The 15935-nt window shown below is 41.2% G+C and overlaps 1 protein-coding gene across 7 annotated transcripts in view; it reads left to right on the top strand.

Annotated features, from left to right (window-relative positions):
• Positions 1–15935, top strand: part of ZMIZ1 (zinc finger MIZ-type containing 1) — a 358035-nt gene that overhangs the window by 215729 nt on the left and 126371 nt on the right. For all 7 annotated transcript variants that reach the window (XM_075109305.1, XM_075109304.1, XM_075109303.1 and 4 more), the window contains one exon: positions 12120–12225. In XM_075109305.1, coding sequence (XP_074965406.1) covers positions 12120–12225 — 106 coding nt within the window. The remainder of the gene's footprint in view (positions 1–12119; positions 12226–15935) is intronic.

The raw sequence follows: 15935 nt of genomic DNA, 5'->3' as shown, positions 1-15935 counted from the left end.
GAAGAACAAGTTGATATAAATAAAATAGTTCCCAAGAAGACAGAAATTTTAAAATGATTCATGAAGAGACCATCATTGTATTTGGTGGGGAGGCAGAAGCACATGGATTATTTTCATGTGCTGAGTAGCTGATGTTTGTAAAACAGACATGAAGACTGAGATTTAGTTGCCAGAAATCCAAATGTTAAGGAATGGCTCCATCTTAATGTACTCAAGTGTATAGCATCCATCAGATTTCTGTGTCAAGAAACTTAGAGTAAATCCAGTCATCTAAGGAGGCGCATAGCTTGCTTCCGATCAGAAAAAACAAAGTTAGAAATGTTCGTAGAGTCCAGAGATAAGAATTTTCATGATTCTGTTTGAAGTAAAAGTTACTGTAAATATATAACCTCAGTCACAAAAAAAACTGTACGTAGGATCTGATGTGACCATAAACATATTTTATTTATACTTTTTTAAAAAAACTTTGCTAGCATTTTCAGGTTAGTGTCTGGGAAAGGAGACATTCAGCTCAAGTATACTTAGGCAGCTTGTGCACAGTATTTCTCTGCAGACCTCTGCTAGAACACTGTGAATCTGACCTGCGACTTCCTTCCTGCTTAAATCTTTTCTTTCTGCATAAGCAGACCTGCAGCCCTGCCCAAGCGCAGGGTCGAAGTAAGGTCTGACTGTTAGTGATTTACTGTCTTCACAGAGCACAGAGAAAGCGAGAAGGAAATGCTCCATGAAAATGACTGAGGGAAGACACACAATACCTGGTTATCAGAGTTTCTTGACATGAAAATACTGTATTTTCTTGTGGCAAGAAAGACAGAAGAAAAATCCTTATTATCTAAGTACTGTTAAGATTTGAACAGCATGAAGTGCTCTGCTTCATGCTCCTCCCTGAAATCTGAACAGGGAGGCATGAAATCCCCCTTCCCCAAGCTTGTTGTGGGAGAGCACTGTCCACAGCGCAGGACCGCCTGGAAGCAGCGTCTTTATCACATGTTGTAATCTCATTATATTCTTAACAAGGAAAAAACACAGGAACTTAACTGCTTGGCTTCTTTTGCATTAGATAAATATACAGGATTTGCAGAATACATATAAACTGCAATGAATATGTGTTCCTTGTTCCTAATTTTAAAGTCCCTCTAAGGAAGGTATTCTTTAATTTCTCCCTGCGTACATCCATCTTCCTGCTTCCTGTTAAACAGGCTTAGCTACGTGGTCATACCCCAGGAGGGAGATACATCCTGTTTCTTCCTACTGTCTAGCAGGACAGTGGGCAAGGTCTCATTTGTTCCTTTTTTTCTTTTAAAAATTCATTTTTTTCTGAGCTTGCTCATATGTAACTTCTTTGTAAATAATTTTTCTTTTTTTCTTCAAAACTTTGCACAGGTTGATGTTGCGGCTTGTTGTCCTCTTACAGGAAAATGTGTTAATCTACCTTAGTTCAACAAACATGGTAGAACTTCAGTCTGCTTCCAGGGAAATTGTTCAGAAAGTTGCAAAGAAGTGACAGGCAGCTGAAATACTGGAATATCATGACTAAAATTTAGCATTAGCTTGCTTAGCTCTATGTTCTCTGTTATCAGGAGCCACTTTTTCTTAATGCTGACAAAGTTTATCAGTGTTCTTCTTTGTGAGGATTCTGCTAAAAGAAAAAATGAAAAATCAGTATGAAAGTCTGTTCAACCTCTAAAACAGGATTATTGTTTTATTTTGTCAATCTTTAAAAAGACCTTCAAAACCACATTCCCTTAAAACTTCCATGTTTTTCGACATGCTTTTTAAAGCAAGTAGTCTCTACCGTCGTTACAACACTTGAGCTGTCTGGATTCCTAAAGGCAAGTGCATCTACTCCAGAAATTCTACAAAGACTAAAAATGCTTGCTTGCTTATAAGACTTCTCCTCTGTAGTGTACGGAAGGGGCTTTTTTTTGTCTTTTATGACATTCTGTTCTATTAGCTCCCTGACCAGGGAAAAAGTGGTATACTAAACTATTCTGGAACCGTCAAGGGATATGAAATCATCATATCCTACTAGCAGATAACCCGGTATATACTAATCCAAATTGAAGGATATTATTAACATGTCATGACCGCAGAAGGGCAAGCGCTCTCGGGAGTGAACAAACCTTCCATTCATACACTGCTAAGTTCAAATGGATCAGGTGTAATGACAGAGCATCGAAACAGATCTGTTGTATTACGAATAGCCACTTTAGTGGTACCTCTGGTATAACAGATTCTTCGCATCATTTAAGTATGACCTATAATATGTTTGCAAAAATTAGCCAATTAAATTTAATCCTATTAACACAAAGTAAAAAATTGCTCTAAATCTTGAAATTGTGCTGTAATTTTAAGAAGCGGTTCTTAGAAAGTAGTTCTGTGTATCCTACACACCATCTCCATAATTGCACTCTCAGTAGCTCAGCAGTACCTGGTTCACTTTATTACACCAGTATGTTTTTATTCCTGCTGCCAGTCCAACGCACCCTGAGTGGATGCAGAAGAATTGTCTTGGAAATATTCTGCTTGGGCATCAGCAGAAAAGCCTACAGCTTCCCTTATGGAATCACTGTTTTTGATAATAATATATAGAATAGGCTGTTACGGAAGGTTTTCTGTGCTTAAATGGTAGTGCCAGCACTTTACGGAAATCTTGATGACTTGAAAACCTCATGAGTTAGCTAGACAACACATGTTGAACGCCAACACGTTTCTAGAGTTAGTTTTTCTTCAGTGATTTTTTTTTTTCCTCTTTTAGAATAGTAGATGTGCACAGTATACATGCTGGCTGTTAGCAGCAGATAATCGTTTTGACGTATCAGCAGTACTTGATATTACTGGAGTGAAATTTCCTATTATGGGCTCCAGTGACATTGTGATTAGGATAATAGGAATGGTTTTCTTATCTCAAAAACATACTCAGGATTTGGTAAAATCGCTAAAATTTTACCAGAGAGGTGTCTAATAAGGCCTGTAAACAGGCTTTGTTTAGCTAGTTAAATACTTTGTGTTTGTTATATAGGATACTTTAAATGATTGCACTTTTAGAGGTGAAATAACTTCTGCTTGTGATAAAGAACTTAGGCTGATGCTGTCAAGGCCTATGAATAAAACTGGAATAATTCTGTGCAGTGCAAACAGTCAAAGAGAAAAGGCTTAGGGTACATGGGTAAACCTGTGGCTTGTACTATAAAAATTCTTTTTTCCCTGAACTAAGCCCCAAAAGCTGTGCCCTTTCTGGCAAAAATGTGCGTGACTGCCTGTGCATCCCTGTTCTGTTCAGACAGTTCCTGCAGACAGTAATTTGAGAGCTTACCTTTTTGTGCTCACCCAGTACAGAAAATCGCCAAAGTGAGCAGGTAATACAAGTTTATAAAGAAAACGCATTTCAACAGATAAAAGTCAAGGAGGGAGGGCTCAGCTTTGAATCTGTTTTCTTCTTTGCAAGCTACAGGCTGCAGAAAGGTTCCTTTAAACAGCTTTGATGGAACTCATGCAAACTAATAATCATCTTTCTCAGAGACAATAAACTCTCTTCTAACTCACCAGGGAAAGCTAGGTGTTATTTTTCAGCAGTAGTTATTTAAATCAAATAGAACTCTCTGTAAGCCAGAAATCTGAATTACAATTGAAATCATTGATTCTATAAATTATTGAAATAGCAATGGGTATGGTGTACTTTGGCATGTAACATTACTTCTTGCATAGTGGTACAGGGAGCTGATTAAAAACACCTACGATTTCCACAAACCAGACGTAGCTATGTTTTGATTATGATTGAAACAGTTTCTGATTCTAGTGTTCATAGTTTTGGCATGAGATTATGTTACAGTAAGGCTCATATTCTTGATAAGTTTAAGAATATAGTTCTCTAAAAATGAACTGTATATGGCATTACCATATCATCTTCTGAAAGAAACAGCTTTGGTTACTACACAGCAGTTAAAATAACCCTGGTTTGGTTGGACAAGGTTGTCTCACACTCTTCTGCCTTTTCTCAGATCCACTCTAGTCTCATCCCATAGGTCTGCTCTTGCCAAGCAGTTTAACATGTAAATGATCTTACTGAGGGCATTGGCTATCTTCTGTGTCGACACTGCAGCAAAAATGGGAATGAGGGGACAGCTGAGAGCAAAATGGTCAGATTTACTGACTTGCCTTCAGCAAAGGACATTAAAGGCACTGCTTTGTTCTCTTACTGTGCTTCAGCATTTCAAGGCACGGAGTTCATCGTTCTTCAGGCTCTTTAGCGTGCCGGAAAGTGAAACAAAAGGGCGAGAGAAGCACAGCTGTGTGCAGTTACTCTGCAACTGTACCTAGAGGCTTAGTCTAAGAAAGTAAAATCCAGCACCAGAAGGGGTTTGGACAGTAGGAAGAATTTAGGTAATCAGGGTGTGCTCACCTGAGCTAGTTCTTGGCCAAAGCACTGAACGTAACAGAGCTGTTCTAGTGAAAACTGGGCGTTCTGACCACCATGGCTAGGTCCAACTGAGAGCACTTCCTACCCCAGTTTGACCACATAAAGCTATGCTGAAATCGTCACTAAAAATGCTTCCCCCCTCCCCAGCTTTCTTGATGTTCTAGATTTCTGCTTCAAATGTTGGGTTGACATCAGTCATCAGATGTGGGAAACTCACGCATGTTTGTTTAAGAAATTTCTCTCTTTAAATTAAAGAACAAAACCACCCAAAGCTGTAGTCTGACTGGTACTCTACCTGAAGATTATAGATTTCATTTAAATCTCTTGTGCTGCTTGTAGCTCTTACTAGATCTCTCTACTGCTGAAGGGAGTTGCTGAAATAACAAGAACCTGTGTTAAACTGATGGAAGTATCTGCTTTTTTAGTGATACCAATACATGGTACAATAATCTTTTGAACTGCTTTTCTCTTTGAAAAATCCTGGGATTGGGACTGTTGAGATTTTTTAGGTCATTTTAGGAAAAACAGCTGCTCTCAGTTTCATGATAGAGAAATCTATTTTAGCTCATTCGATATGTAATGAAAAACAGAATTGCTTTAAAAAAGAAAAAAATACAAGAACAGTATCTTTGAATAACATCAAGTTTCCACCATAGGATGCCTTGGACAGCAGAAACAGCAAAGTCGAGCTAACGCTAATGTGTTCACAAGGTATCTGCTGCTACATTGGCTTCACACCGGGCTGGGTTCGTTCTCTTTGTAATGAAAATCAATATGTGACATTAAAAAAGCAGATTTCAAATCAGGTTATGATCTGAATGCGAGTAATTACAGATGGAAGAGTTGGTTCAGCGTATCTATAGCCAGAAAATGGCAGGACGCAGCTGCCCACCAGAGCCCTAGAAATATTGTGTTTAGTCTTTGTGTACAAGACTTCCAGAGCAAAAAGTTCACGTGGAAGAAATTCTGCTTCTATCATCGTCTCCCTGCATTTGCTAAGCACACAGGTCTGTGTGTTTGCAGTGCATCGCAGCACTCCAGGACTGTGTACGTGCTGTACCGTCAGAGTACAGCCAGCAGGCACAGAACACTCTGCTTCAGAGCCGCTCATAATGCTACCAGATAACTCGGTGTTACTGGCTGTCGTATGACCTCGTGGTGTCCTAAAGCCTCTTTTTAAACTTTATTTAGTTAGTCAAGGCATCTTACAACCTTAAAATATTCGTTTGAGGTGTGTTGCTGTCCAAATCAAAAAGCTTCTGGAATCCCTGTATCACTTGCTTCATCCGATGGCCATATATTCCATCCGTATCGTTGTTCAAAGTCTGCCAGGACTCAGGCGGCAACAGTATTGCAGTGACCCAGTGATCAGCTGGCTTAATTAAAGCAAAATCCCTGCATCTTTCCTTCTGGGAGAAAATTTCAGATGGAGAGGGTTGAGTATAGTGACCTTCTGCCCTGTGCTGATGGTTGTTAGAGACATGCAGAGGAGGAAAGTATGTGAAGGAGGAGACAGCCTTATTCAGCATGTTTTACTTCAATGTTGTAGGGAGTGTCAAGAAAAGTAGCAGATGGCAGAGATGCTGGTCTATTTCATTTTGAAAATTTGGTCCTTATTCACCTTATGGGGTGGAAAATCCATTTTAAGAAAACACTAGTTTGAATACAAGGGCACTGTAGGGTCTCTTACATTTGCAGAACCTGCTTAATGTCTCTTTTCAAGCATGAAAGGCAAGAAACTAGTTAATGATATATAACTTTACTCACCTGCATTGATTGTATTGAGGCAGCCCTTCTGCAACTGGAGTGTGTCTCATCAGACCAGGACTTCAGATCACAAAGCTTTCTTCCTCCCTCCCCCCCGCCTTTTTTTTTTTCTGTTTGAGGCAGATCGCTATTCATGTTGCAAAATTCCTCAATTTGCTTCCTGTTTATCTGATCTTTGTGTGTTACTGAGGGGGAAAAATTACCATCTACATTGCAGAATTCTAATTACAAAATTTCTGCTGTAGTCTTCAAACTGCATTCAGATAATTTCAAGTATGCACAAGTGGCCGAACACAGAGCCGTCTGAACTAGCAATCAGCTGGCATTTTTAGTTTTGAGCAGCCAGCAAATTGAATTGGTAAAATTCATTCTAATGCCAGCAGGGGGGGGTGCTCTTGACTGCTGCTAGTTAAGAGATTCATTGAAAGTGCAACATAATGGGAAGGGAGTTGTGTAATAAGCAGTCATATAGCTCTCTTGATTAGCAGGCCTGTTAGGTTAAGAGGTACATTGTTCCAGTACTTCGTGGTGTGATGACAAGGGCAGGGAGCAGAGCTTGCCATGGTGTAGCTCCTTCACCTTGCAAATGGAAAAAGACAAAAAAAAAAGTGTTGCAGTTAAATTCAGCAAAGAGAAAAGAAATTGGTAACCAAATTCCTCTGCTCTTCATGCTATTAAAGCCTAACTCTCATAATTTTCCCTCACTGTCAATGACACTGAGAGTTCAGGCATCTGGGGCTCTGCAGAGCTGTCGCAGGCAGAGAATGCAATGTCTCAGTTATGAATGTGATATTATTCAGATCAAATATTTCAAAGGTTTGGGGTGATCAGATTTTCTTACTGGCAGTTAATGTTACCATAACGTTTGTTCGCAAATAAGGTATATGTTCCTTTAAAGACACAGCTTGAAATAGTTGTCAGCACCATATCTGAGTTAAAATAAAAGCTAGGTGTTACAAACATACGTGGGAAATAGGCTGGCTTTTATAAGGTCTGTCTAAACTGTTATTGTAAAATAACATAGAGAAATATTAAGTGTTGAACCTTGGGCTGGCCAAGCACCTCTCTCAACTGTGAGAAAGAATGATCTTCTCAATTTATGATTGTGGTATCACTGGCAACTATGTATACTATTTTTTTTAAATGCACTACTTTTCAACTGAATTTTATGGCACGTATGCTTAGGTCAACCAAGATACACGCTTACAGCATTGCACAGTGAAGTCACAGCTGAACACGTGGTGCTGCCCCTGTGTTGTCTGAACTTTTGCCGATGTGCTCACCTTGAATTAGCAGTTGGAGAAAGCCTGAGTATGTTTGTAAGCGCTCTCACGTCACTCAGCTGTAACACTGAACGGATAATTGAAGCTGTGTTGACTTGGTCCCATCTGAGCAGCACTGTTAACTGAGTACGATCAAAATCAGAGGAGGTTTAAAGCTTGGGGGAGTTCCTGGGACAGGGGTCAGACTGAGCTGGGTGGCTCCAGTCAGCAGCAGCTGTCTGAAATCGCTGAGATTCGGCTTGGGATGGACCTGAGGGAGCACGGTGTCTGCTCTTCTTCCCCAGGATGGGATGTCGTATACATATTTTCTGGTCTACTGTAAAGCCCCTTACCCACCAAGCTCCAGGGGTTGGCAGCCTGCTCCAGTGCTTGAAAATCTTTAATACCTAGAACATTTTCCCAGCATTTACCTGTAGTCCTTTGTGCACTGAGCAGATGAATTCCTCTGTGTGTTCCTAATTTTCTGTTTGGGCATTTGATTTTTCTTTCCCACCTGTAGTATTTCATATGTAGTTTTGGCCTGGTTTTTGGAGCATTTTGCCAGTTTATAAAGATTATTTTAAACTCTTACCCTGTAAGTGTTTGCAGACTCTTCTGCCTGTTATCATCTAGAAGTTTTGCAATTTACTCTGCTTCATTGTCCCAAGTCATGACTGAGTACATAGAAATTACCTGTATCCAGTACAAGTTATGATTTGACAGAGGCATATTAATAATCTGAGTAAAATTTATACTGCTGTAATCTGGGCTGTGTTCCTCTGTTATGACAGTGTCATACAGGCCCATGTCAAAAGGCATATTAGAGTTAAGGTACGTTACATCCGCTATCGTCCTTACGTGTAGAAGGGCAGTTATCGAAGAAGAAAACTGCACAGTGCTGATGGATTCACGATTATGTTCTCTATTACTCACTTAATGTTTGTTTAGAAATCTGTTTTGTGGTCTGTCTGGGTACCTGTAATTTCTGAGATTCACCTTTTTAGCATCTTAAAACCAGAGGTTTGATATGCCTCCAAGGTCTCTGTCTTGGATGAATTGCCAAAGATAATCATTAGCAGTCAGAAGGTTTGCCCAGCCTAGTGCCTTCGAGGCGCTCCAAGGTAAAGTTCAGCAGGGTCTGCGGACTTGAATGTATTAAACTTACCAAATGTCTTGTAGTTAGTTCTTTGCATTTTCTGGATCATATTCCTATGATACATTTGTCATCTTGTTTCTGAGAAATCTCAGTGTTTATTTAAAAGGCCAGGAGGTCCCTAGCATACAGGTTCACCAGAGGAAAGCCTTCCAAGTATGAGTGAGCAATGCCTGATGTCGGTTGTAGGCAACCCGAAACAGGGGTCGTTGGAGGATATATGATCCATTCTGTTTGACTTTCATTTTGAAATAAAAATAAGTCTTTAGCTGTCACAATTGGAAGAGAGACTTCAGACTTTAAATACAGTTACTGCAAAAATTCATAAGCCTATGAAGAAACTGGAAATAAAAAGTGAACCACCCTATTTGTGTTGACGGAGGGGGTGGCTGAGGAGCAGTGTACAAAAGGCAAGGACCGGGGAGAAGGGCCCAGGGAAAAGCCCTCTTGAGCACAGTTACACCGGTTTGTTTTACAGAGGCTCTTTCTGCATTTAGCGGAGTGCATAGAAGAACAATTTAGGTGGAAAATAACTCTTGGCAAAATGAAAACTTTATTAGAAATGTCTGTTTTCTGTTAAGTAGCTGAGGGTTTTGTTGTTCCTCTTTTGAGAGGAGGAAAGGGGTTTTGTGCAGTTTGTCAGTAGAAACACTTTCTTTCACATTTAGATTTTTTTTTTTTTTAGCTAAAGTGAATTTGCCATTTGTTTTCCTCACATTTTTCATGAAAAACTTGAGCAATAAGTAATAGTTTGACTAGCTGTCTTCTCAAATTCAGATTCTACATTTTTGTGCTTAGTCTTCTGCTTGCAGTGCTTGCTAAGGTGTAGCCACACCCGCTTTGAGGTAGGCAGGCTTTAGCAGGACGGTGCCATGGCTGTCGGGCTGCAGTCGGTGTCGGGGCTGCACGCTCTGGCATCTGGGAGCTCTGCTTTGGGCCGCCGTGAGGTACAGAGGAGTGTTTTCTCTGGTGGGGGAAGTTAAGACAAGGAAACTGATGTGAAATGAGAGCGTAACAGCTTAGGCCTCCGCCCGTTGTTAGGACTCGGACTGACCCAGACTTTGCAATCTATTCAGTGAAGACGTAGTATTCAGTATTGCAGTCGTAGACTGGCTTTCATGGGCTCAGGGTTTTACGATTCTCTGTATTTCCTGAGTTACTTGGTAGAATTTTTTCCGTAATTAGCAAGCTGTCAGTTGAGAGCAGTGGTCTGGCCTCTGGCCAGCAGGGTCTCAGTGTTGGTAGCTTCACGTCTGGAGATGAACCAAGCGTAGAAGCGGACAATGTGTTTTGCGAGTTACCGTACACTCGCTGCTGAGCAGGTGTATCTGCCTGCGTTCCTGTCCAGTTTCAAAGTAAATATTTCAATGATAATGTGTTTTTTCAGAAGGGAAAATGGGAGGGCCCTTTCTCCTTTATTCTGCAGACCTGAGTAGCACTCTGAAGTGTGTTCCTCCGTGATGGTACAGTAGGTGATGCCTTTAAGGAGTTTAAATAATGTTTACACGTTAATGAGACATTGCCCTCAGGAGCCTTTAACAAGATGGGGTTTTTAAGAGGAGCTTTCTGTCTGCTTCCTGCTGATCCCTTCCCTAGTGTCCACCCATCAGTGCCTGAACTGTGGTGGTTCTGGAAGTGGGAAAGGGAAGCAGTTCGATTTCCAAGTGCATAAGTGTCTTCCAGCTCTCATAGCCATCCACCAGTTTTCACTTCTATTGCTACCTAGCATGAAATATGAGGTATCTTGTTGGTCTGATGTTGTTCTGGCTCTATTTTTTTTTTATTTTATCTTAAATTTCCAAATTTGGACCCAGAGTCTTAGACGGGATATTAACAACAGTTAAACTTGCAAGTGTAAAGGATTAAAGGCTGATCTACCAAACTGGAAATGTTTTTTTATTTATCAAAAATAATTGCATTCTTTCTTGCAAATAATTTTTTCTTTCCTATCTATAACTTGCAATTGTAATTGTAAAGAGAAACAGGAGATGAGACAGTAGGTGTAGTCTAGCGTCGTGTATTACTGTACTGATTATCCCAAATTCTCATTTCATTTCCCTGAAGGTCTCTACTGCTCAGTTTTGAGATTGGGAGGATTAAAAAAAATTTAGGGAGGGGCCATCCCCACCTCATCACTTCCTGTGAATCTGTAATTTCTAAATTAACAGGAACAACAGAACAACAAAAATCTACCTGGGAACTTTATCCATGCTAATTCTTTCTTAAGAAAGAAATTGGGTTCTTAATTGTTAATTAGGAAAAGTGGTTATTGGAAAAAGTTCGGAACAATAAGATTCATGTAATAGTGTTGAGCAGGTAGGTCAGAATAGTGCATTTATTTACCATTGTAGGTTGTCACATATGTTGGCTCTTCACTCTGTTCCATACTGTTGCATTTTGGGGGGAACCAGTCCTGGCCACAGATAATTGCAGTGTCACTAATTTAGAAACAAACTTTCAGATGGAAATGGGGCTGGGAAAAAGATAATTTTTTTGCATGGTAAGCTGTTTAGGATAGGAACTTTCTTTTGCTTCACACAAGGAAATGGTGTTCTGTTTCTTCTGGAATTCTTTGAGCATTGTTTCAATGCAAAACAGTAATGGCAATGTTAAGAGTAATCTGTTTTTATCTATGCCTCTGAGTCTGAAGTCATCCTGTGCCACTAGAAGGCAATATAAAAGCTCTGCTGTGTATAACTTTAGCATAGTTTGCCAGAACGACCCCGCAGTATTGTGTTTATACTATGCAGATTTTCATGCAGATACATTCTTGGCTGATAGCTGAGTTGATGGCCTGGAGAAACAGTTGACTGTGTCCTTAACCCCGGTCTTTGATTTGCCTAGTTTTGCTACTCCTTCTAGATCAGCTGCCATCTCCAGGAGAAGTCCAAAAAAACCCCAAACAAACCCAAAAAACCCAACAACAAACTTCTTTCCCTGTTTAATGTGTTTGGCAAATACTCTTTCACAGGCCTGTTTATTCTAAACCTGTAGTGAATGTGCTTCCCAATACAGTATTGTTAAAATGCAGCAACCATGACGCTGATCACAGCGGAGGCGAGCGCTGCCCATCAGTGCGGAGGAGGGCGTTTTAACCTAAAGGACCTGGGCGCTGCTCTTGAGAACAGGGCCAGGAACCGCCTGTGACACAGAGCTGCAGACTTAGGGACTTCCCATCCTAAAGGCTCAAGTACGGTAAAATAAATTCTGTACAATCTTTGCATACATTTATCTTGTATTATTTCTTCTGGAAAAGCATTGTGTCTCCAACTTACATGGAACTACTAGGCCTTTCATCTGGCGAGTGGTCAAATAACCAGATCCCCAGAAGGCTCCTGTGTTTGGTTTGCCGTGCTTGCACTGGAAACTACCGGAGAGCAATGCCTCACACCGTGTTTGTACTGTGGCTGTCACAGCAAATTCAGTTCCCTGATATTGGTGCTGATAAGCGGGTTAATGTAATTTTGCAAAGAGGTCAAGTAACCCCTAATGAAGCTTTCTCTCTTTCCCTTTGCAGGTGGTTAGTCGAGTGGCAGCTCAGCAAGGATTTGACTTGGATCTTGGATACAGGCTACTGGCAGTATGTGCAGCCAACAGGGACAAATTCACTCCAAAATCAGCTGGTAGGAAAAGCCTTTTCTTGGTATATTACTGATTCTTGGGTGGTCATATTCTAAATAAATGCTACCAGCGACTGTCTTGCATTCCTTAAAAAACAATCCCAAAACCAAGTGCATATTTGGTGGTAACAGTGCTGCTGCTTTTAGCATTTCGATGGCATGCTCTTCTGAGGATATGTGACTTCAGAAATCTGTATTTTCCCCAACTAGTGCTGTTTGTTGCCCTGCTTGATCTTATAGATGAAATGTTACTTCCAGAAGCACTGATGTTCAGTAATTTCACGGTGGGAATGAACACGCTTAGGCCCCTTCATCTTGGTAAACCATTGATTTTCTGCCATGTGTCAACCTCTAAGTCTTTCACAGCCATTCTGCACTCCCTGATGTATCTGTTACCAAACTTCTACTCCTTGACTGCATATGTCTGTACAAAGAAGTACCGTGGTTTCTCGTACACCTAGTCATTAGCTTTAGAATTTTGAGCCAAGAGTAGGTGGCAACACTATAGGTATAGTATTAAGTAGCCATTTTTCCAGTATTTTATGGCAATAATCTGTTACAGGGCTCTGATCAAGTAGCAATATTTGATCATGATGCATTGCCACTGCTTCTCTGTACAGGAAAAGTAGAAAATGCACTTTAGGGTGTTTCTGCTTCTCACGTGTTTGATTTAACTGGAGCATTTAATTCTGGTTCTCCTTTTCTTAGCTGATGAATGTCAACATAGTGTTCACTGGCTTGGAAAACAGGCAGAGAACTGTTCCATTCCAGACTGAGCATGGATAACTTCTGCTTAGTACTAAACTGTTATGCAGTCCCCGTTTTAGGACATCAGAAAAGGTTACCTTCTTCCAAAACAGTAATTTGTAGTCAACTGATAGGGTCTTAACATTTCTTTTCATGTTCCTTTTCAGTTTTTATCATCCCCAAGCTTCTTTTCTCTTGGCTACCTTTTGTCCTAAGTGCTTTAAGCAGTTCCTTATGCAAAAGTGGCTTTCACATCAAGGCATATTCACTGGACTTCCTGATTTATTTTTCATATGGGAAATATATCATTAATTTTACTAAATGTCAAGTAAGTTGTCTGATCTTCATCTGGGAAAACTGTGTAGAAGATAAAACATTCAGTTGACGAGGCACAATTTCCCTTTTTTTCTGGATTTCTAGTAAGTTTCTCCAATAGTTAGCTATTACATTTCTTCCTGATTTTTCTAAAGCTTGTCAAATGAGGATTTCTAGCTATAAGTGCATAAAGTGAGACATTAAAACATTAGTTCCTTTGAAATATACCCATCAAAAGTAGTCATGTTCCCTCTCTTGCCAGTTCTTCCTGAGGGGTGTCTCTATCAGTGTGGTAGTGAAGGAGAGGTTGTGAGTCTTTGGATCTTTTAATGTTGTAGTCCCTTTCCTTTAGGCCTGGGATGAGGGGATAGTCTCAAAAGCCACTAGTTGGTGATCATGTCCTATAAAAGCCCAATGTCGGTGTTTGATCACTTCTTAGAAATATGTGCTTTTTTTTTTTTTTTCCAACTCATTATCCTAGCAATCGGTACAGATTTCAGTCTTCCTATTGTTAATTGATACAATACTGGGAAAGCTTGTAACAAGCTCTTGCTCTTCTCTCAGTGTGTTCTTAAAACCTTCTCAGTCCTTCATTTTGCTTCCTGTTTCCCAGTTGCATATCCAACTAATTTATTTCCAATGATCTCAACTATTTGGTTTCACAACGACTTTAGTTTTACCCTGAATACAGTTGTTTCACCAGTTATTCCAGGGATTGCATCATGCCCATCCAGATAGTGTTTTTTAGCTCTCTTACTGTCGGTATTAAATACCCATGTTTTGGGGCATATGGTAACGTATTTGGTGAAATACCCCTACTCTAAGGGTGTCAGCGTCACATACGATCTGAGAGAGGTATGTCACCGAATGGGCAACTCAAAGATTGACAGGCTGGGTTTACAAATGTGAGGTCATTTCAGACCAACCTGACTTATTTTGAAAGAGTTAATTTCCACATCTGAGTGCATGAATATTTTCTGATTTCTAAAGCAACAGGGACTCTGCTCCCTCATTCAGTTGTTATAAAAAGGTTGAGATTGTCCTTTGCTTTACAGTGTGCATCATTGAAAGCTGCTTTTCATGATTTGCTTGAATTGTTGTCAAGGGTGCTTGCATGTTGTTGTAACTCATTCTTTTTTCTGTTACATCTATTGAAAGACACCTTCAACACTTCTTCCAGTCACTTTCCTACAGAAGTCCCCTGACATAGATATCAAATGGCATTATTTTTAATGAATAAGCATTTGTTTTTCCCCTTCCTCCAGCCTTATGGGGAATTTACAATGGTTTGAATTTATTCCTCCAAGTATGAATTTAATGCTGCCAAAGGGATCGCTCTGGAAACATTTTTAATCCATGTTGTTTAGTGCCTGTCATCCTGAAATGTAAGAAGGGGAAAAAACTTTTCTAATTAAAATGCATTGGAGTAGGTGAACATTGGGGGAAAAAATATTTGCGTGGAATCCTTTCATGGTACCTCGTTACAGCTTAGGACAGGGCTGGGTGACTGCTGTCCTGCAGGCTGGGGCGCCTGCAGCGGCCTGGCGGTGGTGGCCGGCGGGCTTCGCAGCTCTGCCATGTGGAGCAGGCAGACCACCCCAGCCTGACAGCCCTCAGGCCTGCTGGTTTGCAGAGGCAGCTGGACCGGTGCAATTGGTAGCCCTGCTTCTGTTCTCTGGTGATTCCCAGCCTGAGCTTTCTCAGGGACCTCTACTGGCAGAAGAGCTTTTGCTGGCACGGCTTGTTTTCTGTTGGACTGGCTCCCTGAGCTGGCTCTCTGCTGGGCCCCAGGAGAGCGAGGCTTCCCGTGGCCATGCCCAAGGGTCTTGGCTATCCCTGATGGAAGAGGGCTGGAGCCTGAGGACAGAGGGCAGAGCAGCCAGCTGCCAAATTGGCTCAACTCCATGGGAAACCCACACCCCTGGCTCATGCAATTGGCCCTGCGCTCTGCCATCCCGGTTGGTTTAAACTGTTTTGGTGGTAGCTCCCTGCTAAGCTGAAGGGGTCGAGGAGTGATTACAGGAGCTGCAGATGGCAGATCGGAGTACAGGCAAGCATGGGAGGAAGCAGTGAGAGATGAGGGGCTGGAGCCGGGTGGGACAGCAGCCTTCTCAGGTGGCACAGCCTCAGCCGGGGGAAGGCAGGGGAACGGACCAAGAGCTGTCAGCTCCTTAGCATGTCCCATCCAGGACTGTTTGGTGTTGCCCAGAGTGTGTTTTATGTCCTGCTTTTTCATCTTGTTTTACTTGACCACTGGGATGGTTAACAATTAGCTAATACAAATTGTTTTGGAGAATGCCTTGAGGGGAGACCCGTGTGGCATGAAAAGTATTAAGAAGTTGTCATGTGTGCTTTTAAATAGTAATGATGATTTAATGACTGTGCCTTTTGTCTCTGCTTTGTGGTGTTTGTACCTGAAATAATAGCTGTGCCTCCTTTTATTCTTCTAGCCCATGCTGCTGCATCTGGGCTGCTGCCTCAGCAGGAGGTCAAGTACAGCGGTTCCTACCCTGAAGACAAATGACAAAGCCTTGAAAAATATTTGTGTCTGTCTTGGAGACAGCTGCTCCCCAAACCTTCCACGGCAAATTCCTTTGCCTTTTTGTGACACCGATAGGGAATGGCCCAGCAGGTTGGCTGCCTGCTCATTT

This window comes from Phalacrocorax aristotelis, chromosome 14 (assembly GCF_949628215.1).
Source record: "Phalacrocorax aristotelis chromosome 14, bGulAri2.1, whole genome shotgun sequence".
Classification (NCBI taxonomy): Eukaryota; Metazoa; Chordata; class Aves; order Suliformes; family Phalacrocoracidae; genus Phalacrocorax; species Phalacrocorax aristotelis.
The sequence above is the reverse complement of the archived record's forward strand: the minus strand, read 5'-3'. Positions and strand labels throughout refer to the sequence as shown.